At 42.9% G+C, this 27,129-nt stretch overlaps 1 protein-coding gene across 13 annotated transcripts in view; it reads right to left on the bottom strand.

The window, feature by feature from the left end:
• The window catches only part of Gsap (gamma-secretase activating protein), a 115,719-nt gene that overhangs the window by 64,132 nt on the left and 24,458 nt on the right, over positions 1-27,129 (bottom strand). For 9 of the 13 annotated variants that reach the window (NR_153366.1, XR_001784658.2, XR_001784656.2 and 6 more), the window contains exons 4-10: positions 20,296-20,365; positions 19,965-20,018; positions 10,128-10,216; positions 6,311-6,380; positions 5,167-5,216; positions 1,258-1,362; positions 773-832 (exon numbers count right to left, since the gene is read on the bottom strand). Coding sequence is in view for 7 of the 13 variants with exons in the window: in XM_006535668.4 (XP_006535731.1) it covers positions 773-832; positions 1,258-1,362; positions 5,167-5,216; positions 6,311-6,380; positions 10,128-10,216; positions 19,965-20,018; positions 20,296-20,365 (498 nt within the window). In the remaining 6 variants the exon portion in view is untranslated. Of the gene's footprint in view, positions 1-772; positions 833-1,257; positions 1,363-1,878; positions 2,044-5,166; positions 5,217-6,310; positions 6,381-10,127; positions 10,217-19,964; positions 20,019-20,295; positions 20,366-27,129 lie in introns of all 13 variants that reach the window. The other 4 variants (NR_153365.1, XM_030254346.1, XM_030254347.1 and 1 more) reach the window with 3 other exon arrangements.

Genomic DNA, 27,129 nt, shown 5'->3' with positions numbered 1-27,129 from the left:
AGTCCATTTAACCATCACCTCCAGAGGCTAGACCCACACCCCACAGTGCAGGAAGTGCACTGGGAGCATCCTGGTGTTTACAGACACGGTCAGTGTATGCTTCCCTGCAAGGCTAACACAGCCTCTAACATGAATATCACTAACAGAGTGTATACTGTAGTAGGATGGTTGACAACTGCAACCTTTCACAAGCCACAGACAGTCATGGAAGGAAGGGAGCCTGGGTGGTCTTTCAGAGTGGTTGAGCTAAAAATGGGGCAGGAAATGGTAAGAAAGTCTTGTAATAGTGTGAAACCAATATGTGCTTGATACCAATATTGGTCCTAAGAGAGGAAGGAAATACTGCCCCTCCCAGATAAAGACATAAGAGGCGCCTTCCCATAGACAGACTAAGCCCAACAGCTTTTCCAAGGTGATGCTGGGTACTTACTCAACTATATACACTCTGACTTTCTTCCTCAAACCCATTCTGTCCATGACTGCTTTTGAGTCAAATGACTTGCAACCACTTAGAGTGATCGACTCTGGATCCCACCTATTGCCTTCCTCTACGTCCCTGTTAGGTGGTTCCTTTAAAAACACACTCTCCTGTGCATGGTATCCTCATCACCTGTATCAGCTCTGCATTTGTTAGAGAGCTGAGGCCTTGTGACAGCACAAGCCACGTTATTTGATCATGCAAGTAACTGGTACAATAGCAAAACGCCCAAATTTTTGCTAATGATATCAACTCTAGCAAAACCTCCTAGGACCAATCATTCTATGTACTCACCATTAAGTTAAAACTTTCATCTGCCCTAAACTGGATGCATTTCAAGATACTCCTTGACTCCTAGAAAAGAGATGCATATTATCCCCAAAATAAAAAGGCCGAAGAGAAAATGTAGTCAAGAAACAATAATGAAAACCTGTTCATTATCTGTAATAGACCCTCACTGACTGCCCCATTAAAGACACTGTGGTTACTAAAAAGTCCCAGCAGGGGCTAGCCAGATGCCTCAGTGGGAAGGAGCACTGGCTGATCTTCCTGAGATCCTGTGCTAGATTCCTGGCACACACATGGTGGCGCCTAACCATCTGTAACTCTAGTTCCCAGGGATCTAACCCCCTCTTCTCCCCTCCACAGGGCATGGCGCACAGATATATATCCAAGGGAAACATCATATGCAAAAAATAAAATAAATAAATATTGACACAGCAATGATGTCAACATTATATTCTTTCCATAGTAATAGGTACCCATGGGCTAGTTTTTACCTTTAGTTCAATGTAGTATAGTCTCTGCTCTGACAGATCCCACTGAGCCCAAACAAAGTCTTCAGCTAGTCTGTCTCTTGGGAGATGGCTAGAATTTCTAATCACCTAGGGACAAAATGATTTAATAAGTATTTTTAAAATGACATCTTAAATTATTTTTATATGCCCTATCCCTATGACTCATGTAAATACCACTAATTTTTTATTAGCACCTCCCCATATCCAAAATATACACAGTTTTCCATAAAATTTTTCAGGCATCATTGCCTCTATCCTAATGGCCTGTACTCTATTCTTCCTCTTAGCTCAACAGGCAAGTCAGCAGAGACCATACCTTCCACAAAAACATCTGTATTAACAGAACCTGTGTAAGTTCCTATAGTAATCGTACCCTTAGGCCAGGTCTTTACAGACAAAAGCCTTCACCTCCGAAGACAGAGGCTGGTGAGGAAGCGCTCGGGCCTGACTTGGAGAGCTCTGCAACGCCCCCCTGAGCCATACACCAGCTTTGGTCTTGGTGTCACAAGAGGGATGGATGGCACTGCACATCCATCAGCAATACTTGACACTCACTCGCCCATCGAGTTCTGACTCGGATTTGCCTCTTGGCCAAAGCCTCACCTCTGAATCCCCATACGCAAGCAAAGTTCTTCAGCACTGTTAGGGCTCTTGTGAGCTTCTGTTAGTTAAACCTTAGTCGGAACCATAACCTTCCAGTGAGCATGGAAACCCTGCCAACTCCTGCCCTGAGCGGTTCTAGAATTTAATATTACCTACGGACTCCATCTAGAAATGAAGGAAGAGGAAATAAAAGTATATTAAATATTCTTATTTTAAATGTAAAATTTCTGTTTAAACTAAAAAAAAACAATAGATATTTAAAATCAAAGTATTGGGAGCTGGAGCTATAGCTCAGCTAGTAGAGTATTTGCCTAACATGCAGGAAGCCCACATCTCCAGTTCCCCACAAGCCAGGGGTCGTGGCACATGACTGTATTACCAGCACATAGGAGGATCAGAAGTTTAGGGTCATTCTTATCTACACAATGAACTCAAAGGAAAATTGAAACCCAGAGAGGTTAGACTAGGCTGTGAAATTAGCTCAGCAAAACCTAGACTCCTAACATCTGGCACTTTGCTAGTGATTATTTTACATATCAGCAGATTTATTTTCAATAACTTTACAAAAGGAGCTAAGAATTTACTTTCCAGTTGACTGGGAGATGGCTCCGTTGGTAAATTATTGTCATGTAACCATAAGGACCTAAGGTTGATCCTCAAAACCTACATCAAAAATCCAAGCACAGTGGCTTACACTTGGAATTTCAGGACTGAGGAGGCAGAGACAGGATGCTCCCTGAGTCTAGCTGGCTACACAGTATAGCCTAATCAGCAAGCCCCAGGCTAGTGAGAGACCCTGTCTCAAAAATATAAGGTAGAGGGTACCTGAAGAATCACACCCAAGAATGACCGCTGGCCTGTATGTGCATGCATACACACACACACACACACACACACACACCAGCACATACACACACCAGCATACACATGCATGCACACACACACACAAAATTACACACACACACACATACATACATACATACATACATACATACATACATACACATTTACTAAAAACTCATGACCCTGAGCTGGACCAGGAAAAGAGCTTCAGGATGGTACAGCCTCATGTCTGCACCCGCTCTGACTTTCTCCAGTGCTCACTGGAACTCAGGGTTAAGTACAAAGCACAAGGGCCCACACAGCCCTAGTTCTTGCTCTCCTGGTCCGTTGCTGTTAGGCTGTGGGGAGTGATGTTAAAGATCCCAGAGCACCTGTATGTGTCCCCTAAATCCATCCTGGTTTCATGTGTATGAATTCTGGGTTTAGGGGGACAGGCTTGGGAATCTTTTCAGCCAAAGCCTTAGGACAGCAAGGCGAGCATCAGATTTGTCTTGACCATAATAAAATATCCATTGTGCCACTGTGGAGTAAACTCATTTATGTGGCTCTTGGTTGTTCTTTTCTGTTTGAAGATGGAGCTCCAGTACCAGCTGTTATTTAAGGATGCTGGATGAACATGTGGAATCACACACACTTATAAAAGCTGTTACTTCTCAAAGGTTGGGAGAATATAACCCAGGAGGGCACCAGGGGATGGAGAAACAGAAAAGCTGCCATCTTGGGCAGTAAGATCTTATCTGGGCAGCTCACAAGAGCCCTGTCCCACACATATACACATTCACATTCACATTCACATTCTCATTCTCTCTCTCTCTCTCTCTCTCTCTCTCTCTCTCTCTCTCTCTCTCTCTCTTTCTCTCCCCCTCGCTCTCTCCCCACAGCATCATTTGGCTCCCAAATTCTCTTCCAACCCACCCTTCAGCCTGTGCTCATTCTCATCTTACTGTGTGTGCTTACTGCTCTCCTCCAAGTTCTTGTTACTGCCATTGGGCTCTAAACCCACACAGCCTGCTCATTTCCAACCAGCTCTGCTGATTTGAGGCTTTCAACAGTAGCTTTATGATTAGTGAAAGTCGCATCCCATTTCAGTTTCATTCAAAGCTTTAAAGTCTTCAAAGAAGCATCAACATTCTCAAAGAAAAATTATTTTGAAGGCTGGTGAGTAAAGGTACCTGCCACCAAGCCTTACAACCTGAGTTTCATCTCTGGGGTAGAAGCTCTCCATATTCATTCCATGAAACACACACACACACACACACACAAGCACAAGCACACACACACATGCACCCACCACTAACCACAACAGTAAGTAAGCGTAAAAACTTAAAGGTTAATATATACTAAACATTGAGTAAAACCATTTTTATATCTATACTATATTCAGAACTCATAAAAATTGTCAAGAAAAAGGTAACCAAGTAGAAAAACAGACAAAGATATAATAAATAAATTTTACAAATAACAAATTTAAATAGCAAGTAAACAGAGAAGGTGCTCAAATGAAATAAACAGTAAAAGAAGTACAGACAAAGTTAACAGTAAGCTATCAGTTTACCATGGAAAATGTTAAAGGTAAATTTACCTCACACTTGAATACTTGGCTTGTAAAATTGGGTTTTTGGAAAGTAACTAGCAAACCCTCCGGAAACTTATTAAATGTGTAGTCCCATCAACCTAGCCATCCAAATCTGAAGATTTAGGCCAAAGAAATGAAAGTACCCACATATAAAGGATAGAAGCAAAAGATAAGTCCAAGATGATTTGTACTACAAAAACAAAAAATGGGCAAGTGAATGGATGTTTGTGCATAGTGGAATGGCTGAAGCATCGTAGATGCTGTGCCAGGACTGCCGTGCCCTTCCTCAGAAAATGAATTGAAGCTATTTTATCTGGCTTCTCAATAGTTACTCACATGAGTTAATAACAACCGAGCCAGGGTTGTCAAGAGTGGAGAGAGATGTGGAGCCAACCTAACTGAGGAAACTTGGAGACAAGTGAAAGGACAGTGGAGACAAAAGGCGAGCGGGGACCGTAGACGGCAGCTCCTATGCGCTACATGTGTGCATATATAAAAATTGGAGAAGTACAGTTAGCTCTTTCCTAGTTTCTAATCTCCATCCTCTCGATGTGGTAAGTAAAATAATAACCACAAAGGCATGATTTCCCCCATGTGTGGATTTAACACTGGACAGGTTTGTTCAGTCAAGAGAGACTGTGGAGAAGGTCCCCGAGCCTACTGCACCCAGGGCACTGGGTGTGACATAGCAAGGAGGGCTGCTAATTTCTCCATGCATCTTTCTTTTGGTTTATATGTCATAGCATGGAGGTTATTATTCAAAAAAAAATCAAAGAAAACGTGTTGTATCAAGAGTTCATCTGTCTGTTGAAGCCAGAATCATAACTCCTAGAAGTGAGTTTGAAGCAAGAGGCATTTCAAATCTTTACCACTCTGTCTCCATCTTCTCTGGTGATCTGGATATGAAACCGCTCAATATCTTTAAAAAAATAAATCAAAAAGAAAAAGGATACTTTAACATCCAGGAAGAAACATTAGTCAGGTCTTTCTAACTAACAGCTGTGGATAAATTTTTATATAATAACTGCCTAGAAAAGTACCCCTCCACAACACAGGACTCTCCCAAGACACTTCAAATCCAACATCATCCTCCCTGCGGACAGCCTCAAGATGCACATTTACTTTTTTCTGTAATATTATAACTATGGAATGTTTGGCCCTCTGTTGCCAGGCTTCCCTCCACAGGTATATCATAGTCTTAGATAAGACCATAAGAGCCTCATCACCAGGGTTAATCTCTCTAACTTCCTAACACACAAATGCATTAATATAGGTAGAAACTATATGTATGCACAAGGCATTTTAGGAGCAGCATAAATAAAATCTATAATACTTTAATCTGATTTGTATTAACTAGCAATTTAGGTTTAGTCACACTTAAATCGTGCTGGTTCTAATTATAAGACACAAATATAATTTGACCTTTCAAATGTAATCAACCAATAGTTTCATCTCATAATGTGAAATATTGCTTGTTGGATTTTGTCTGTGTCTCTTCCCAAATCTGAAAACACCTTGAAAGACCATAACCTTGGTGTCACTTATACTTAAGTTTAGTCATGCTACTGCGGGCCTTTCGCTCTGCCCTGGGATTCTTCTAGCCCCCTTGCCTTCCCTTTCTTTTCTCCATCCCAGCCTCTCACACTTGGATCACAGTCAACCACTCTGATAGACATCTTAAAGGAAACAGACAGACAGACAATACAGACAGACAGTACAGACAGACAGTACAGACAGAGCTGTGTAACTGTTGTACAAGTTGACAAATTGGATATCTATGTATACAAGAACAATTCCTTTCCCAAGACAAGGAAACTGAGCAGAGATCGAGGAAGGAGTTGAGGGGGGAGGGGGCGGCTTTCACAGGGATTCTAGGTCTCAGATGGACATCAAAGGTGAGCAGAGCCTTTCGATGGTAAAGATATCCAGCAGATTCAACCCAGCAGATTCAACCCAATCAGCCTTTACACTTTACTAGGAGACTGTGTGCACATTACCTAAAGCTACACTTACATTTCTCTTCTGAGATCAGTAGCAGGTGGTTCTGTGGAAGAAGATGACTTTCAGCTTGTGGGTAGAGGAACTGTAGAAAGGGAATTAGAAAAATCATAAGCAACTGTTTTGCTTGCACTAATACTTCAGTAGTTGTGTTTGATCATAGTTACTGCTGTGCCTTATGCAAGGAGCTGAGAACCACAGAATACTTAAGGGGATTCACATGCACAGATGTCAAAGGTCAAGCAAGAAGAGGAAGGAAACTTCCAGGACCTCAGTCGCCTAGGGGGAGGTTGGTGCCAGGTACAATTTTATCGTCATTCCTTTGAGCATAAGACAAGGAGGGAGCTGCCTCCAGAGATGGTGCTTCCTGTTTGGAACGTTGGATCAGAAACAATGCAAACAACATTAATACAATATATTCTATTGCACACAGAGAAAAAGTGTGGTCAGTATATTTATTATGAAACTAAACCCAGTATATAATTAAAAACCAAGTAAGTACACTCCCAGCTGCAATGTCCAGACTCCCACATCTGAGAGACAAAGAACAAAGAGACCAGGGACTTTCCAAGAAAGAACAGGGAGTCATGATGTGGCAAGTGGCTAAGGAGTTACAAGGTTTCAAGTTATACTAGCGGCCACTGGAAAGAGAGGAGTTGACACGGGACACACACACCCCCCCCACCCCACCCCCCCACCCCCTGTGTTTGCTACCGTGAGTGTCTGCCCACAGGACACATTGTATCGAAGGAAAGCTGGCATGAGATGGTGGCAACATCTCAATCTTTTCATTATCAAAAAAAGGACACACAGTAAGCCAGCCTACTAGAAATTTACTAGAAAGAGTAACCAGTGACTTTTGTTCCCCGGTACCGACAAAACTTTATTATAAAAGGACATAACCACATATAGCCCAATTTCACAGACATTGACCTCTCCATTATCATTGTCTTTACTTTGTATAACATATCAGTAGAATTTCTTTAAATAATCATTGTTCTGTCTCTCTTCTACAGTCGAAAAGGAAACTGTTAACTATATGGACATTCTTTTTAGCAATGACCTTAAAATTACATACTGGATAGAAAGATGAAGTCTGGCTACAAAAATAATACCGAGCTAATTATTAGTGACTCCTGAGAGTGCAGGCAAATGAGATGCCCTGCACACTAGACTGTGGAAAGGGCTGAGATGAGTTAAACTACGTACATAACCATAGCCCTCTGCACACCACAACAAGGCACTATCCCTTAAGACGATGGCAGGTCTCAGCAGAATGTATCAGTATCTCTTTCCTTAGAGTTAATCTAGTTGTATAGGCCCATGACTTGGCCAAGGGACTGGCCCTCAAGAAGGAAGGACCACTTTAAACTACATGCTAAAGAGATGGGTAGTATAATCATACCTTTGAGATGATGCCCTTGTGTTCCCAGAATTCCTGCCCCCAGAACAGTCTCTTACAGAGCCATAGTCATGTAACTTTGTCCGTATCCCTTCTCTTCTCTTTTCTAGGCATGCTTACCCTAACACGTTGGGCTTTCTGACCCTCTGAACATCACAGTCTATCATCACGTGGCTGTCCACTGGCAAGTGGCTGGCCTCCGTGATGGCTTGACTCCAGCAGTATGGCTTTTCTCCCCTTCTCTCTTCCATTCTCCTCTGGATAATCACCAAGATTTACAGGTTACCTGCCTGCCGTCATATGATTTTCTTCTAAACTCTAATAAAATTATCCTAGAACTTTAAAAAAAAACTGGAGAAGGATAGGGAAGCTCATAATGTTTGCAGAAGTTGTTTGCCTTCTTAGGTATGTGGGTACTCAAGACCATGGCTGCCAGTCTCTCAGCCTCTGCCTTGTCTCTGCATGGTAATCACTGAGAAAGTCATTTCATAAGACTCACATAGATGGTGGTTGTCATGCTATTGAAGTCTTAACAGTATGTCTTCCTAGAGCAAGGCCTGAAAACTAAAACATAGCCTTCAAGTACAGTTCTCCAAAAGCATTCAGGATGGCTCTCTTGCATTCTAAATCAATTAAAAGTAAGAATCTACACAATCATCATGCATACTTAGGGAAACAGCATCATGAAAGACAGAACACAGTGCAGACCAGACTTGGTAGACTGTGAAGAGGCCCATCTCTGCCAGGGAGAGGGACAGAGCAGAAAGAAGTATGTATCATGGGTGGAGGCTTGAAGTTCCATCTCTAGAGGTAAGGGTGTGAAGAACAGGAGGCCAGGCCAGCCTGGTTTTTCAATGCCAGCTCCAGGCCAGCCTGGTCTACATAGCCAGCTCCAAGCCAGCCTGGTCTACATAGCCAGCTCCAGGTCAGTCAGGGCTACATAATGTCTCAAAAGAAGACTAAACAAGGCACTCCTTCCCTGGGCCCAATTCCATTTTTGTCTCATTCCTCTAATAATAATGTCATGATCATTTTCTCTGCCTGTGTGGGGAAGTGTGTTCTGTCTCATAGTCATCCCTATACTAACAACAGCACACACAAGGGTGGCTCCCAAAGGAACAGAAGCCACCTGTGACGTCCAGGCTGGGGCCAATCTACAAGCAACTGGTAGTGAAGAACTGGTGGACAGGAGGAAGGGAGGGGAGGGCAATGGAGAGGGGGAGCGGGGACAGGAAGGGAGGGGAGAGGGGAGGAGAGGAGAGGAGAGGAGAGGAGAGGAGAGGAGAGGAGAGGAGAGGAGAGGAGAGCCAAGCTCTCCCTTAACACAGAAAACAGGCAGCCCCACTGGCTGCAAACTGGGCCAAAGCAGACATTACAGAAAAGACTAGTTGACTCTTGGTCAAGAGAGGAATGTGAAATGAGGCTCAGGGAAATTATGCTCTAGCATGTCTGTGTACAGTCAATCCTGACTATCCATGGTAACTATCAAAGACCCTGGATGTTGAATACTAAACTTGATCACAGGCCACTAACCTCCACTCACACCCTTGCCAACAGAGGAATACATAATCTTTTCTGGTGTGCATTTCTGTTGGGAATGTGCCTCGTGTCACACATCTTATGATTTATTAACACTGAGTTTATGTCCCATAGCGCTATAACTCATGCCCAAACACAGCTTATCTGAGTAACACACACGCACACACACACTTCCTCTGTAAAACACATCACAGCCTTTGTGCTCTTAGGAACACTAGACGACACTTCAGCATGCCACCAGGAAGTCATCGAAGACATCACAAGGAAAAGCAGGAAGCTGGAAACCCAGAGGCATTAGGCAGTGACCGTCATTTGTCTACGGTGGGAGCACGAGGCAGAACATCGCCTGGCTCAACCTTCCTCGAGGCTGTGCAAACAGTTGACTCACCTGCTCAGCAAATGCCTGGCAAAGTTCCACAAGTGTAGATTACGAATTACAAATGAATCTTCATAAGCACAAGAATGCACCAGGGTGGCTCTTCAACTAAAACCTAGCTGTCCACCCACTTCTCCTCTGCCTGCTTCTGCAGCAATGCACAGTGTTGCTAAGGTGGGGAATTTATTGCCATTAATCAGAGACAGTTGTCTGCCAACCAGGTGAATATGCAAAATAAACAATTTTAGAGCTTACCACCAAGTTATTTTAATACTCAGTATGCTATCACGTGAAAACATTGCGTTGCTATAGCAAGGTCAGGGCAGCCAGGCCAGAATTCTTATCTCCATGTTCACAGGGGAGGCCTCAATGCTTCCAGCATTCACATCTGGAAGACTGCTTAGCAGATTAAAGGTGATAATGCGTGTGAAAGTACTGTGTAAACCAGCCCCTTTCCGCCTCAGCATCACACCTTGGGATTAAGGAGACAACAAGGAGACAACAGACTTACCTACCTGTACCCAAACACAGCTATCCACTGCTTTCAGAACCTTCACGTTGTTAACAGGGTGTATTTCTACCAGCAAAGTTAGGCACTTCGATCCTACAGAGAAAAGGAGGCTTTCAGTCATAAAGATTGGGACAGCACACATTCTCTTTTCTCAAGTAACCATGAAGAAGAACGCCCAAGGCATCAACTTAAGCCAATAGTGCGCAACAGTTAACAGAACAATCCTACCATCATCATCATCACCACCACCACCACCACCACCACCACCATCATGTCATTATGTCTCTTGAAGTAACATTACAATTCTATTCCCCAGTTCCTTTCTTCAGGGACATGTGGTGGGCCCAGGGACTCTACAGGAGTGATCAGCCTAGCAAAGACCCACCTTCCACATCCTTTTACACCCGAGGGAAGCTGCATTTGAACCAAAGAATGCCCATGTTCAATGGGAAGCCTTTGAGTGCCCTAGGAATGGCAGCAGGCACTGGGAAAGGAAGCACCTTACCTAAAATGCAAATGGTTTCTGAATCGTCTTGCTATGGCTGTGCACACCTGCCTGTAACGCAGGAGAGCACCTGACAAGCTCACCTCCAGTGGATGCCCTTTCCCCTAGATAGCATCGTTTGCAGACAGGTGCAGCTGGGTTTTGAAGGTGTGTGTTTCCTATTACAGCAGCTATTTCTTATTTTTTCTAAGGTTTGCTTTGACATTTCTCAAACTCATGATTGGGGCCATGGGTATGTATGTAGGTCAGTGGTAGGGCAAGTAGTTTAGTTTTCATTACCAAAAAGTGGGGGAGGGGGCATCAAACCAGATAAAGAAACCACAATGGAGCAGAAGTCAATGTACCCTAAGTGGAAGCATTTTTTAGCCTGGCTTCCTAGACTAGATCGACGTCACTCTGATCATTGTCTCTCAGGCTCTGCAGCGCAGTGGCAATCGTGTGTGGGGGAACACAAAGAAATTCCGATGTGCACGTGTGATGGCTGGCAATGCCTGTGAGCAGTGCACAATCCCAGTTTCCCCCAGAAGCAGCACTCTCAACAGCTGGCTTAGGTCCTCAGTGTCAGACCTGAGCAAATGTCACAAAAGTAATTAGGGGTAAGGCCATGGCCAGGAGCTGGAAGGGGCTTATCACAGATGTTCAAACTTAGGTCAAAGGTTCTCCTCTCCCAAGAGCAAACGCCAGCTCTTAAGACTCTACTATAGTGTGGTTCTCTCTCAAGTACTGTATTTTGGGCATGGATGTACAATCTGAGGGTCATACAGCAGTCTGGAATCAATGCCAGTTTCCAGTCCTGAAAAAAGTAACATGACACACTGGTCCAGGAAAAAGGTATTGAGGACGAGCCATTTTCCGGGATGTGGTCTAACAAATGATGAGTCCTGGGTTAGTTCTGTAAAAAATGGCCTGAAGGATCCCCTCCAGGGAAATTCCTGAACTGAGCAACAGTCAGATGGGAGGTTGTCTGGATTCCCTACGCTCCTGTGTCCTGGTCTCCCGTGACTAGTCCAGCTGCAAGCTGTCCTAGAGGTTTCCCCCAGGGCGTTGGGAGGCTGGGCGACATCCTGGTCCTCAAACTCAGCCCGAAGGAGGAGCAAGCTGATCTGCCAAACCAAACCTGTGACCCAGGCAGAAACTCGGGCCTGAAGGGGGCTAAGCTGGCATCCTACCTCACTCCTCACCTCCACCCAGACTGCCAGAGGCAAGGCGGGAGAACCAGGCACTCCCCAGTAGCCTAGTCCTTGCTGGCCAGAGAGCACAGTTGTTTCTGCTGCAGCCCTGGAGGGCCAGGCTAGCTATGAGACCCGCAGCCACAGCCCTTCCTGTGGCCTAAGCTCCGACGTCCCGGCTCTGGAGCTCTGGAAGCCTATGGAGACTCAGTCTACTTGGATGTCTGGCTATAAACTGGGTAGGGAGGATGCCCTGTAGACCCTGCGGGCCACATTTGACTCCCTCATCTGTATGTGGAGGACTGTGCTTTTCCTTATTCTCTTTTCTGAGAGGTCTTAAGCAGCCTGGGTGTCTTAGGGTTTTACTGTTGTGCACAGACACCATGACCAAGGCAACTCTTATAAGAACAACATTTAATTGGAGCTGGCTTACAGGTTCAGAGGTTCAGTGCGTTATCATCAAGGTGGAAGGATGGCAACATCTAGGCAGGCATGGCACAGGCAGAGCTGAGAGGTCTACATCTTCATCTGAAGTCAGCCAGTGGAAGACTGACTTCCAGGCAGCTAGGATGAGGGCCATAAGCCCACACCCACAGTGACACACCAACTCCAACAAGGCCATACCTCCTAATAGTGCCACTCCCTGGGCCAAGCATATACAAACCATCACACCAGGATTCAATCACCATAGTTAATGATGGGCTCAAAATGTTTAATCCCTCTGCCTGTACCTGAGGAATGCTGGGGTTAAAGGGGTTTTGTTTAATTTGGGAGGATGTGTTTTGGTTCTGCCCTGGAATCTGGAGTGAGTCTCCTGCCTCAGCTTCTAGGGTGCTAGGCTACTCACCCAGTGTTGTGAGAATGGGGGGGGGGGGACTTTTTTTTTCTTTTTAACATTAGTGTCTTTAATTTTTTGTTTGGGTTTTTTTTTTTAATTTTAAGCAAAAAGTTTATTTAAGCGACAAGACACGACTTGAAGGGGAAACTATCTAGGATCATTTTATTCAAGAGTAATTTATCCCTTCTTAAATCAGATTGCCCTACATGTAACCGCTACGTACAAAAAAGTAATAAAATTGCCCTTGGTTTTACAGTGATAAATGAAAAGCATTAAAATTCTCCAATTGAACAAGGTATGCAAGGATTTTATGCTGTTGGGTTATGCTCTTTTGTTAAAGCAAACTAACTTACTGGAATCTAAGACAAGTGCTGAGTGAGCGTGCTTCTAATGGGGAAAGGTGGATATTTTCACAGAACCAGTCTGTCCCCCACAAACCACCTCCATCTGATGTCAACCAAAATCAGAACACCAGGCGTGTAGTTTACAAAAGAATAAAGAGAGAGAGAGAGATGCTTGTGTACATACTCCTGTTACTTTATGAACAATAAAGAAATGAGGGCAGGGGAATGAAAGAGAAGAGAAAACTATACTGTAGTAGTCAGGATGTGGCAGGACAAAATTGTGGCTTTCTAGTTGAGATTGTATTCTTGGTCTATAACAAGATTCTGGGGGCAAGTAGCAGGTTTTCAGTCTTCTCAGAGGACACCCCTGTCTGCCGTGGGAACACACCGGTCGTCGTATCTTCATCCTCCATTTCTAACTGTGCAGGTGTGTCTGCTTCATTGACTGGATGTCTGCCTCATTGACAAACCCTGTCATTTACAATGGTTTTCATAGGTTTGCTACGTGCTGTCTGCCTCTTAATCAAACTGCACCACAAAAGCATCCTGCCCCACCACCTTCAAATGGCTATGATCGTTGTTCTCAGTCTTGTGTCCTTTCTGACTCCTTCCTTGAGCCGGAAGTCTCCTCAACTTCCTCTTCACAAAAGAGGCCCCAGGTCCACATGGAAGGAGCACACAGGCAGCACCAGGGGCGGCAGAAGAAGGAAGCATTGGAGGCTGTTTTTTCTCCTTTGTGGCAATTTCAAGCATCACGTTGCCCAGATCTCAATCTCTCAATCTGGTGGTTGTTGTTGTTGTTCATTAGAGACCTGTTGTGTACTCATTTCTATCAATGGCATAGTAATAAAATTATTGGTAGAAACTAAGAAAAGAAAGCCTTGAGGGATTTGGGGAGATGAGTCAGTGGGGAAAGTGCTTGATATGCAAGCATAAAGAACTGAGTTCAGATTCTCAGCATCACATAAAACAGGCAGGTATGGCAGTGTTTATGTGTAACTCCAGAGTGGAGACCAGCTGATTCATCTAACTCATGGGCCAGCCAGTGTGGCCAAATCCATGTGCTCTGGGTTCAGTGAGAGCTCCTGACTCACACAGAAGAAAACAGACCTACGGAGGAAGGCACCTGACGTTAAACCATCCTCCACATGAGTTCACACTCCACACTCGTGCAAAAATATTCTTACATGTACACACTCCTTCTGAACACACAAACCACTTGAAAAGGCAAGCAGCATTAAGCTATTATGTTGACTCACAAATATAAACTACAGAATGGAAAGTCAAATGTTTGATGAGTACCATGGTTTATGATGGGGGAAAAAAGAAGAGAAAGAAAGAAAGAAAGAAAGAAAGAAAGAAAGAAAGAAAGAAAGAAAAGCCAAGTGGCAGGACAGCACATCGATTCACAAAGCTGCCTTCCTGTTGACAGGACAAAAGCAATGATGAGTGATCTAGTTTCGTTCTGTTGCTATGACAAACACCATGACTAAATGTGGCTTAAGGGAGGAAAGGTGGCTGTTTGTTTGGCCTACACACCCAAGTCGCAGTCCATCCATGAGGGAAGTCAGGGCAGGAACTCAAGCAAGACCTTGAAACAGAAACCACTGACAAAGGCTGCTTGCTGACTTTTCAGAGGCTCATACTTAACTAGATTCTTGTATAGCCCAGAACCACATGCCTAGGGAATGGTGCCACCCATGGTGGGATGGGCATTCCTGCACTGATTAACAGTCAAAAGGATCCCCCCACAGACACATCCACAGCTCAATCTGATTTGGACAATCCCTTAACTGAGAATCTTTTCTCAGTTGACTCTAGACTATGTCACCCTGACAGTGAGGAACTGTGGGAATCTGCTTGGTACCTAAAACATGGCTCCAGAAATAAGAAAGGCATTTGGTGTTGAAGAGAGTCAAAAAGAAAAATAGAATAAAAATATTGTGAAAATTGAGAACAAGAAGGGAAAACAATTTTCCTACTAAAACTAAATTATTACACAGACATTCTAACTGCATGAAAAACCCACCATTTGTGGGAAGCCAGGGAAAACTATAGAAAGAAAAATAAGGAATCACCCTATATCTGGCTTTTACAGCATGAATCCAACTGTCTCCAACTATCATTTAAATTATTTTATTCTCAATAGTATGAACCATCTTCCTCCACTAATCTCCAGGCCAGGCATTTAAGCAGTACCACTACCATAAATGTGGGAGTCAACCACTACCAACAGGAATGTCTCTGAATAATAATAGGCATGTCCTTCCCAGTGGAGATCTTGAGATAAACCACAGTTCCTTGGAATACGTATTCATCTGTCCTAATGGCATGAAGACTCTGGGGAATCTTTATGACAGTGGGGTTCCAACACAAGTGGCTACCCCAGATGCTGCCCAAGAAAGATCTACTGTATCCGGTGTCAAATGCAGCCCTACAAAGAAGACACAGAATTGACCCTGGGGCCTTTTCCTATGGAAGATCATTTTCTAAACAAACATCAACTATACAATGACCAAGGAAAGAGGGTGCTGGTAAAAGCTGACTATACAGTATGTGGATCAGAGAATCTTTTACTTGAAGTATGTTATAGGTTGTCTCTTTTGCAATGGGGAAAGAAATCGCATTTTAAACAACAGAGTGTTAAACAACACTTTGCAGGAGACTACTTTTCTTTTTTTTTTTTTAGTAAAATGACTTATACGGTAACCATTTGTTGTCAGACAAAAGAAATCTTTCCAATGTATCTGTTCAAAGGACAAAACATCGTGACACATTCTATAGTCCTTTCTGGCTGTATCATCTCTTTTTTCAGGTAAATAGTGTTTTAAGACAGGGTTTCATGTAGTTTTATGTAGTCAAGGATGACTATCAACTCCTGACCCTCCTCTGTCTACCCCTTATGTTCTGGTTTAACAAGGGCTACACCACCAAGCCCAGTTGTACTTCTGAAACATTAACAGGAAAAAACCTTCCATGGGGCTTATTGGTGATTCCCAAGGGCACTCTCCAACCCCAGCCTCCTCTGGCCTGAGCTCTGACTCAGACTAAATCCCTACGTCACATCTCTGGATGTCTAATTCCCATCTCAAACTCATCATGTGTAAAACCAAATACTTTCTCTAACTCCTGTTAACACACACACTCACTCACACACACACACACTCATTCACACATAAACACTCACACATACCCTCACACATACTCACATACAAACACACAAATACTCTTACTCACACACATGCAAGCACACTCACACACAAACACATACACACGTGCAAGCACTCACACATATACTCACACGTAAACACACACTTACACACAAACACACACACACAGTACTCACACACACTCACATTCACATATTAAAAAACTCAGACACATACTCACACTAATACACAAAATCTCACATAGGCATACACACACTTATACAGAGGCTGAGTCACTTTTGACTTGTGCTTTTTCTCATATGCTTATCAAATCCAGAAGCTACTCCTGACAACTCTGTTTCCTAAGTGTGTCCAGATGCAACCTTAACTGTAGGATTCCCTTTCTGGCAAAATAAAGGCCGGGTCCTTGTGATGCTCTCTTGCTATGGAGATGATCGTCCTCTACCTCATCTTCCTCTTCCTCTGACTTCTAACTCCTCCTTCTCCAGCCCAACCCTCTGCCCCCATCACTCTTTAACACAGTGAATCTACAGAGGCTAGCCCAGGCTGGGAGCTCTTGAGCTGGCAGTTGCTATCAGAAATGTGACCTCCCTTTCCCTCTTTCAGGTTAAAATCATGCCCCGGCAGTGTTTCCATGACCCAAATACACTAATAGCACTCAATCCTTTTAAACAGATGTTGCTTCTAAAAAAACTCAAACTAAGGCCAGAAGTTAACAGGACAGGTCCACTCCAGCAGGGAGAAGTTTGCCTGAGGAAGTGGGGACAGGGCCAAAGGCCAGAAGCACACTAGACAGGGAATCAGCATATTAGTGGCCTCACGTGTGTGTGTGTGTGTGTGTGTGTGTGTGAGAGAGAGAGAGAGAGAGAGAGAGCATGTGAGTGTGTGAGCCCCATTGCCCCATTCCCTCAGAATCATCCCTTTTCAGACTGGAAGTGGAGAACAGTTTTCCTTCTGCTTCCTGATTCCCACTAACCGCGGTCTGCCTACTGAGCATGATTTCCATTTGTACTCCCAGGCTGTAATGCAGAAAACAGATTCTCCCAATGATCCTGAGCCAAAAGCAAGACATTGGTGGAGAAGCTGAGGAGGAACAGTCTGGAGTTATGCATTGTCATTACTTGGTGGTCGAGATAAACGGTGAGTTGGGATACAAGCTACTTGGTAAGCATGATAACTAATAATATTCAGCCTAATGTTTTTAAAGGTTCAAACAAGGAATCTCACCCAAATCCAAGACTGGGCAAGCATATCGGAGTAGGATCTAATTTAATTTTAATTTTAAGCAACACTTTGAAATTGATCTGGAAGTGCACTTTACAACACATACACCATTGACTATTGATGGTGAGGCATAAATGATAAATACCAAGTAAAAATTACAGTTGTTCTGACTTTGACCAGCAAAAAAGTTTTTTTTCCCCTTAGATTAGAGGTAACAAGTAACAAGAAGAAGCAGGCGACACACAGTCCAAAACCAAGGCGAGTGGCTTGGCCTCACCAGCTGCGCAGCTACAGCAGTAATCTTGCCTTCCCAGGACACAGGAGTACGTCAGATCAGCCCCGAATCTTATTTTGTTCAAACACTTGTTTGGGGGTCAGCATCCTAGTATTCTAAATCACATCCCACATAATCCAGTCCAGTTCCATCCCTAGAGATGACCATTGTCTCAAATGTTAAGCTAAGAGCATTAGAGAAACTAAGGAAATGGGTGATGGTAGTTCTCGGTATATCATGGCAAGGTAAAAGTGTGAATAAGCAATGAGACCGCAGAGAAAACATCTAGCCCACCAGTATCTCACAAAAGCTCTTCCCAGGCTCGGCTCCAAGTCTCCTGCCGCTGTAAGATGTGGGGAGATGTGTGTCCTCAGAAGCCCAAGACAGCCTTGTGACACTCAAGCGGAAAATATGTATAAAGGGTTTTCCTATCACACGTAACCACAGAATAGATCCAAGTAGGAACTCTGCTAACAAAAGAAGGAATCTAAGTGCCAAGTAAACATTGCCGAGGGAAAGCACCTGGGAGCACAGCAGTAAGGGGCCAGAATCAGACCCTCTGGACCAGAGTTGCCTCCAGCCCACACAGATGGTTATCATTACTGGAACACAGTCTTAAAGACCAGTTGAGTTGACTTTTATAAGTTAGATCTTTACATAAAAGTCCAGAGTCAAACGCATGAAACTCAAGAAGAACGAAGACCAAAGTGTGGACACTTTGTCCCTTCTTAGAATTGGGAACAAAACACCCATGGAAGGAGTTACAGAGACAAAGTTTGGAGCTGTGTCAAAAGGATGGACCATCTAGAGCCTGCCATATCCAGGGTTCCATCCCATAATCAGCTTCCAAACGCTGACACCATTGCATATATTAGCAAGATTTTGCTGAAAGGACCCAAATATAGCTGTCTCTTGTGAGACTATGCTGGGGCCTAGCAAACACAGAAGTGGATGATCACAGTCAGCTATTGGATGGATCACAGGGCCCCCAGTGGAGGAGCTAGAGAAAGTACCCAAGGAGCTAAAGGGAACTGCAACCCTATAGGTGGAACAACATTATGAACTAACCAGTACCCCGGAGCTCTTGACTCTAGCTGCATATGTATCAAAAGATGGCCTAGTCGGCCATCACTGGAAAGAGAGGCCCATTGGACTTGCAAACTTTATATGCCCCAGTACAGGGGAACGCCAAGGCCAAAAAGTGGGAGTGGGTGGGTTGGTGAGTGGGTGGGAGGGTATGGGGGACTTTTGGGATAGCATTGAAAATGTAAATGAGGAAAATACCTAATAAAAAGTATTAAAAAAATAAAATAAAATAAACAGCAGTTCCTGAAAAAAAAAAAAAAAGTCCAGAGTCCTCAACAAATTACAAAGCTGGATCCAGTGGAATCAACTGTCCTTTACAGCAACAGAAATCTAAGGCTAAGTAGTGGCTCATCCTTTTATGTCTACCACAGGTCAAGACCCTGTACCTGTTGCTAGTCCTTATAACTGCATTCTGCCTGTGTTCAGGCTAAGCTGGCTGGCCAGTGAGCCCCAGGTACGGCCTATGCCCTCCTCCATAGCACTAAGATTACAAGTGTGTACCTGGCTGTTTTTACGTTGGTTTTTAGATTAAACTCAGGTTTCCATGCTTGCATAGCAAACACTTCATGGGTTAAGCTATGCCCCAAGCCTGGCACTTCATTTTTCTTACACTGAATCTATTTATTTCTATGGTCTCTGGTCACTGTGAATACTTTGTCTAGTGCTAGGTTGAAAGTGCCATGAAGACAGGCACCTCACCTCTTACAGACATTGTATCTCCTCCACCACGCAGAGTACCTGACGACAGCATTAGCCAATACTGTTGGGTTATGGACAAACAATATAGAATACCTTTTGAAATTTAAAAAGTAAAGGCTTTTACTCCACATGGCTAATAAACTATAAAGTAAGTTTTGGTAGTTGAACAGATATGTACTTTGTAGTTACGAGATATTCATAAGGCATTAGAGATTAATCAATATTTCACCAGATATTTTTAAGTAGTTTTCCTACTTTGACATTAACTTCTGGTCACAGAAGTCAAATATTTTCCAGCATTCACTTAATCTTCAGGCACGAATTAGCATCTCATTATTCCTATAATTACCACTATATTACTTTTCATGCTTTTCTGCCTACTTGAGAAACAAAACTTAAAACATTGCTTGTGCTTAAATAGCCACTGCCTTTTTATTATAAAATAAAGACATTTCTAAAGAAACTTGAGACTTGGCTCAGCCCGACAGATCTTTATCTATCAATACGTACAAAGGAAGAATAATTCCATTACCTGGCTGAAGGTCATTCTTTACTCCCTCTGTGGTATACTGAATGAAACTCGCAGCTAATGGAAAAGAAAACAACTGAATTAGCAATCGATTCACATGGTAGCTGTTCAAGTTTATCATTTTACCCTGGAATAAATGAGAGTTGTAAGGATCTTCAGTGTAACACTGAGTGAATGAAAAAAATGTTCTTTCCTATAGGAATATCCTACAGATTCTCAGTTTCAACATGAATTTCTGGGAAATTGTTAGAACCAAATATTGCAAAGTCCAAAAGACTTTGCTTAGACTTAAAAGATGTAGTCCTTAACATACAAAGATGAGATCTCAACTCACCAAGCACTGTTCTCTCACTGTTGACTGAACAACTGACAGCTTGCATGTCCTTCTCAAAGGTGTACAGATGCTATTAAAACAACCAAAAAAAGGGGGAGGTTACAGGAAACAGTTACATGAAGATACGTTCCTGTTAAACTTTATACTAAATATTGTTTAGTAAAACATTTCCTAAAGAGACTTCAACCAATGGTAATATTCTGGATTTTTTTTCCAAGGAAAATGTTTAATATTTTATGTCGTATTTGGCACTGAAACTTAGCTATGAGACAGGCAAACAGCATAGTGAAGGCATGAACTTTGAAACCAGGCTAGACCCATAGTCCAATCCTGACTATCATTTTCCAATTGTGTGAATTTGGACAAATTACTCAGCCTCCTAATTCCATCACAACGAACCTAGGACTATAACATGTGTCTCATGTTACTATGAGGTCCAAGAACTGCTGAAGTGGGTGGCCAAAGTCAGTGAAATATCTCATGGGGTTATCATGGGGATCAGAAGAGACAATATTCATGAAGCACTTAGTACAGTGTATACTGTCCTAGTGAGCCTCAAATGTTAGCATTAAAGAACTGAGATGAGGAAGACTTTAATCAGATTGCACACTTGACCATGACACTACTGGTTGTGTCACAAGTGTATCGCATATTTAGAGAGATGGCTAAGAAATCTATCTTTACTTAATCTTTTCTTCTTTATGCGTGTTTGAAATGTTCAAAATATCAAGAGGAGCTGGTCATGGTGTGCACACCAGTGACCCAAGAGGCCAAGGCAGAAGGATTAAAAGTTGGAGGCTATCCTGGGCTATATAGTGGCACCTTGTCTTAAAGAACAGAAAAAGGTCAAAAGATTCCATTTCATCAAGGACAATGCTAAGGGCAATGAAAAGAGTCGTGTATATGGGAGATACAACATGTAGGTTAAGGACTGGGGTCATGTTATGGCTGGGTCACCATATCTCCACAGGGAGCACTTTCTAAAGGAGAACTTTGAGTTACTATGAAGGTACTAAGTTTGGGTCTAGAGAGATGGCTCAGCTTTATGAGCTACTCTTGGCAAGGATCCAAGTTCTATTCCTAGCACCCACATCAGGGAAACTCATAACTGCATGTAAGTCCAGCCCTCGGGCATCTGACACCTCTTGAGCATTCACGAGTGCGTACCCCCCCACACACACACGTACACACATACACACAATTAATAAGAGTCTTTTTAAAAGAAGTTACTAAATTCCTGCAGAAGTTTTGTTTTTTTTAACTCTTGCTGAGTGATTCTTATTTATAAATAAGAAGAATCATAGATTATACACTATGTTTTTAATATTTTATACTTTTAACTATAAAATAATGCATGAATAATCTTGATGCTTAAAAAAAATACAAATGCTGTCAAATATATCAAATATCAAACCTTCCAAACCTCGGGCAAGGTCAACTTCTTTCCAAGAAGCAGGTCTGTAACACGCCTTACAGGTCTTCTAAGGCTACCTCAATAATTACTATACCTTTTGTTTCATAGTTTTCTAACATGAATGTAGTGTGTTATCCTATCAAATGCTATTCTTCACGCAGCAAAACATTTTGGAGAGCTTTCTGTGCCTGCATACATTTGCAGGTGTGTGTGTGTGTGTGTGTGTGTGTGTGTGTGTTATATGCAGATGTAATACAGGCACACATGCCTGTGCCTTCAAGGGCCAGGGGTCAGTGTCAAGTGTCTTCTCTATAATGCTCTACCATTTTGGCTAGACCATCAGGCTCATGGGTCCCTGGACCTCACCTGTTACACTCCAAGTACTGGGACTGCAGGTGCACACCACCATGCTGTTTTTCACATGTGCTGGGGATGTGATCTCAAGCCTCTACACTTGTCCAGGGAGCACTTTAAGCCATGTTAGCCTTCTAATGTAGCCCAATTATAGATGTCTCAATCCCCCAGCAGATATATTTATTCCCAAGTAATGTATTGGTGAGCATTAATTTATCTCTCACTTTTAGGTATTAAAATGATCTACTTCACACACACACACACACACACACACACACACACACACACACAAATATACAATACATATACATATCTTTCCAGTGTTGGGGCTCAAACCCAGGGACTTGTACATGCTTGCCAAGTTTTCTACTACTGAGATACATTCCTAAACCTCAAATACATCTTTTGGAACCTATGTAAGAATCACTGCATCATACAAAATACAAGCATGCAATTCTTCAATTGTAAACATCAAAAATTATTCACCAAACTAGTTTATGCAAAAATATAAAAGCAATTACATAGTGACTCATGAAGCAGGATAATAGAAGGCAGGTCTGGGCTTTAGTCATGGTTTAATCCAGAATTGGAAATACCCATTCTTTTAATTTTCTGGCTTTAATACATTTTTAGCCTCCACATAACAAAACTTCAAAGTCAGCGCCCTGGAAGTTCCAACCCCACATTCCATATGAGCAAAAGCAGAGAAAAGGAATGGTTGTCAGATTCCCAGAAAAGTCCATTCAACATTATGTCCATGTCTTATTGCCTCCTGCATACATTGAGGGTAGACTAGCAGGAATGGAAGTGGAGAAAAGAGATGGGAGAGGGGTAGAGAGAAACAGGTTAGAACTTGCCTACATGTGGGTAAGTAATGTACTGCTTCCTTGTGGCCATATTAGGAGAGTCATCCATTTAAACCTGCAGAGAGCAAGACCATGATGAAAAAGACTCCGTTCTCTCTGTTCCTCCAACTCAGTAAAGCTAAAATCCCTGAAGGTAGTGCACAAAATGAAACTAAGAAGACTGGGAAGTTGAGTAAAGAAGACACAGATTGGAAGTATGGTTCTACCACAAGCACAAAGCTGTGGGTTTTATCCATAGCGCTGCAGGGGGTGAGTGGGGAGGTAAGCTCTCTGGGGACTACAAGTCCTGAGATGAGACATGAAGCAGGGATGACCTTTTTTGCATAACATAGTCTAGACTTGAAACTAGAGAAGAGACCATAACGGAAATGACGCCAGGAATAGACAGAAACATACACCCCAACCCCTGAGCCAAAGAAACAAGAGATCCAGAAAGACCAATGATGGCTGCTACCTGCTGTCTAGTCAACCAGTCTGGAAAAATGAAGCCCACTTCTCTCTTTACCCACAAAGGCTGAGTGGGGAGACCAGAGTCCTACCTCATCCAGATACCCCAGGCACTCTGTTCACTCCTGCCAGAACAGAATCAGAAAAGACCAAGTAGAAATCAAGACTGTCACCCCACCTGGAAGGAATTTACCTCCTCTCAACACACAGACAGCTGTATAGGAATTGTGGACACTCGCCCTTGCCCAGTACTGAGGAGGCCCATCTCTTCCTTAGTGGAGCATCATCAGAGATGGTTAATGGGAAGCCAAGATATCTGCTATCACCTTCCCAACACCTACCTAACAGTCCCTGAGTCCTTACCCTGGGGTTGGAGCTGCAAACTGCATCTCTACCTGTGAGTAATGGGGCACCCTCTCAGCTGAGTCTCATCAAAGGAAGGCAAGTGGAGGGCTTGAGTTCCACCACCTAAGCAGGAGTGAGGTGGTGCCCTCTATTCCTCAATGAGCTCTGTATCAGAGGACACTAAAACAGAAAACTAAATAACATCGAGAGTCTCTTGGGAGAGACTCAAACAATGAGTCATGCCAGGGACCAGGAAAACTTCAGCTCAAGTGACAGAGAAATAGGCATTAAGCACTAGAGTGGCAAATATAAGATGCTGTGGCAAAGATTTTAAAGAAGCTGTGGTTTAAAAAACCAAAACCAAAACAAAACAAAAACCCCTTCAGTACGTCTTAGTTAGGGTTTTACTGCTGTGAACAGACACCATGAACAAAGCAACTCTCAATATTTAATATGACAATAAGGACAATATTTAATTTGCCTGGTTTACAGTTTCAGAGTTTCAGTCCATTATCATCAAGGCAGAGTTCAGGCAGGCATGGTGCTGGAGGAGCTGAGAGTTCTACATCTTCCTCTGAAGGCTACGAACAGAAGACTCCCTTCCAGGCAACTAGGAAGAAGGTCGTAAAGCCCATACCCACAAAGACACACCTACTCCAACAAGGCCACACCTTCTAATAGCATTGTTCCCTGGGACAAGCATATACAAACCATCACAAATAACTTTAAAATGTGATTGAATGAAAATTAAATAGAAATTTTAAGAAGGAAATATATAAAGAAAAATGCCTAGAAAATTTGCACCTAAAAAGTGCAATAATCAACTATTTAAATCTCAAATGATAGTAACATGGTTTAAGAAAAAAACTCTATGAACTTGAAGGAAAATGAATACCTCATTTGAACAACACGAAGTAAATAATCTGGGATGGGGGAAAAGGAGCCGAAGCTCAGACTCGGGGCTATCACAAAGGTCTGTGTGAACTACTCTAACGTGTCCAAAAAGAGAAGAGTGGAACTTAAAGACACAGCAGCTGCTGCATGGATTGCCCCAAATTGAGCAAAAGATTTAAGAATTGTATGAAAACCCAAACAAATCCATATGGGCATACACAAGTAAATTTGCAGAAAATAAAGAGCAAAGGAGAAATTTAAAAAAAAAAAAAAAAAAAAACCCTTTTTCAAAAGTGATTGGGGGAAGTGATACCTTGAGTACAGGAGGGAAATAATTTATAAGACAGGTTTCCCATGAGAACTCTGAAGGGGGGAGGGGGGAGAAGAGAGGGAAGAAACAAAGAAAAAAGGAAGGAAGACTTTTTTTCACGACCCAAAAGACAAGACCTGCCATCCTGAATTTTAGACTCAGCAAAATCATCATTCAAAATGAATAAATAAAAGAAATGTGAAGGAAAAGAAAATTGAGAATGTGTGACCTGCACACCAACTGTAAAATACTGGTACTAAAGCTAAGTCTTAAAAGACCAAGAAGATGACATTTTTAAAACAGGAAGCAGTACAGGACACCAGGGAGGAAGAGGAAACAATGGAAAGAGGAACGATATGGGATCATGTAAATGATTCCCACATTCATATTTTCTAAAAGTCATCAACAACAAAGGCAGACGTATGTCATCAAATGTGGGTCTTGAAAAGTGCCAAGAAGCTAAGGCTGCCACTCATCTGCCTATCATTAACCCAGGGCTAGATGTTCAATCCCAAGGTCCACAAGAAAGTAAAAGGTTCAAACTAGAATAAAAGTCTTTTTTAAACTGGGAAGGCTGGCTAGAGAGATGGTGCAGCAGTTAAGAGGGCTTACTGCTCTTTTTTTTTTTTTTTTTTTTTTTTATTACATATTTTCCTCAATGACATTTCCAATGCTATCCCAAAAGTCCCCCATACCCTCCCCCCCCCCACTTCCCTACCCACCCATTCTCATTTTTTTGGCCCTGGCTTTCCCCTGTACTGGGGCATATAAAGTTTGTGTGTCTGATGGGCCTCTCTTTCCAGTGATGGCCGATTAGGCCATCTTTTGATACATATGTAGCTAGAGTCAAGAGTTCCGGGGTACTGGTTAGTTCATAATGTTGTTGCACCTACAGGGTTGCAGATTTCTTTAGCTCCTTGGGTACTTTCTCTAGCTCCTCCATTGGGGGCCCTGTGATCCATCCAATAGCTGACTGTGAGCATCCACTTATGTGTTTGCTAGGCCCCTGCCTAGTCTCACAAGAGACAGCTATATCTGGGTCCTTTCAGCAAAATCTTGCTAGTGTATGCAGTGGTGTCAGCGTTTGGAAGCTGATTATAGGGTGGATCCCTGGATAAGGCAGTCTCTAGATGGTCCATCCTTTTGTCGCAGCTCCAAACGTTGTCTCTGTAACTCCTTCCATGAGTGTTTTGTTCCCAATTCTAAGAAGGGGCACAGTGTCCACACTTTGGTCTTCATTCTTCTAGAGTTTCATGCATTTGACAAATTGTATCTTATATCTTGGGTATACTAAGTTTTGGGCTAGTATCCACTTATCAGTGAGTACATATTGTGTGAGTTCCTTTGTGATTGAGTTACCTCGCTCAGGATGATGCCCTCCAGGTCCATCCATTTGGCTAGGAATTTCATAAATTCATTCTTTTTAATAGCTGAGTAGTACTCCATTGTGTAAATGTACCACATTTTCTGTATCCATTCCTCTGTTGAGGGGCATCTGGGTTCTTTCCAGCTTCTGGCTATTATAAATAAGGCTGCTATGAACATAGTGGAGCATGTGTCCTTCATACCGGTTGGGACATCTTCTGGATATATGCCCAGAGGGCTTACTGCTCTTATAGAGGATACAGGTTCAGTTCCCAGCCCATATGCGGTAGCTCACAACTCCAGTTTCAGGGGATTCAATGCCCTCTTCTGGCCTCTATGGGCTTCTGCATGCACATAAGCTCACACAAGGACACATACATTTTTTTTTCAAAGACAGAGAAAATATTGGAAACAACTGTAAATTTAGGAAAGTCATTGACTTTAAAAAGTAAGGGTTCCAGTTTCACTGGAACTGGTCAGTGGTCTCCAGCAGATCTTAGAGATGACAGCAGAGATCTATCACTGTGTACATGACAGCAGTGGTAACAACAAAATCTTGCCTATATGATGAAATGACAGAGAATCACACTACACATGTTCCACCAATGTCGCTGTCCTGGTTCTACTGACAGGCTACAGTTATACAAGGTGTGGCAACTGGAGACAACTGGGTTAAGGGTACATGGGACAGTTTTGCCCATATAAAAACATTTAAACCAGAAACACTTCAGAAGGCAAGGAATCACTATATCCATGCAGCCTTTATCCCATCCTGGAGCCCTTATCACTAAAATACAGCATTGTCTTTCTCTTGGTGGCACAGTTCTAAAGCAAAAATA

Source organism: Mus musculus, chromosome 5 (genome assembly GCF_000001635.26).
Source record: "Mus musculus strain C57BL/6J chromosome 5, GRCm38.p6 C57BL/6J".
Lineage (NCBI taxonomy): Eukaryota > Metazoa > Chordata > Mammalia > Rodentia > Muridae > Mus > Mus musculus.
Note: the sequence above shows the minus strand (reverse complement) of the source record. Positions and strands in the feature narration are given on the sequence as shown.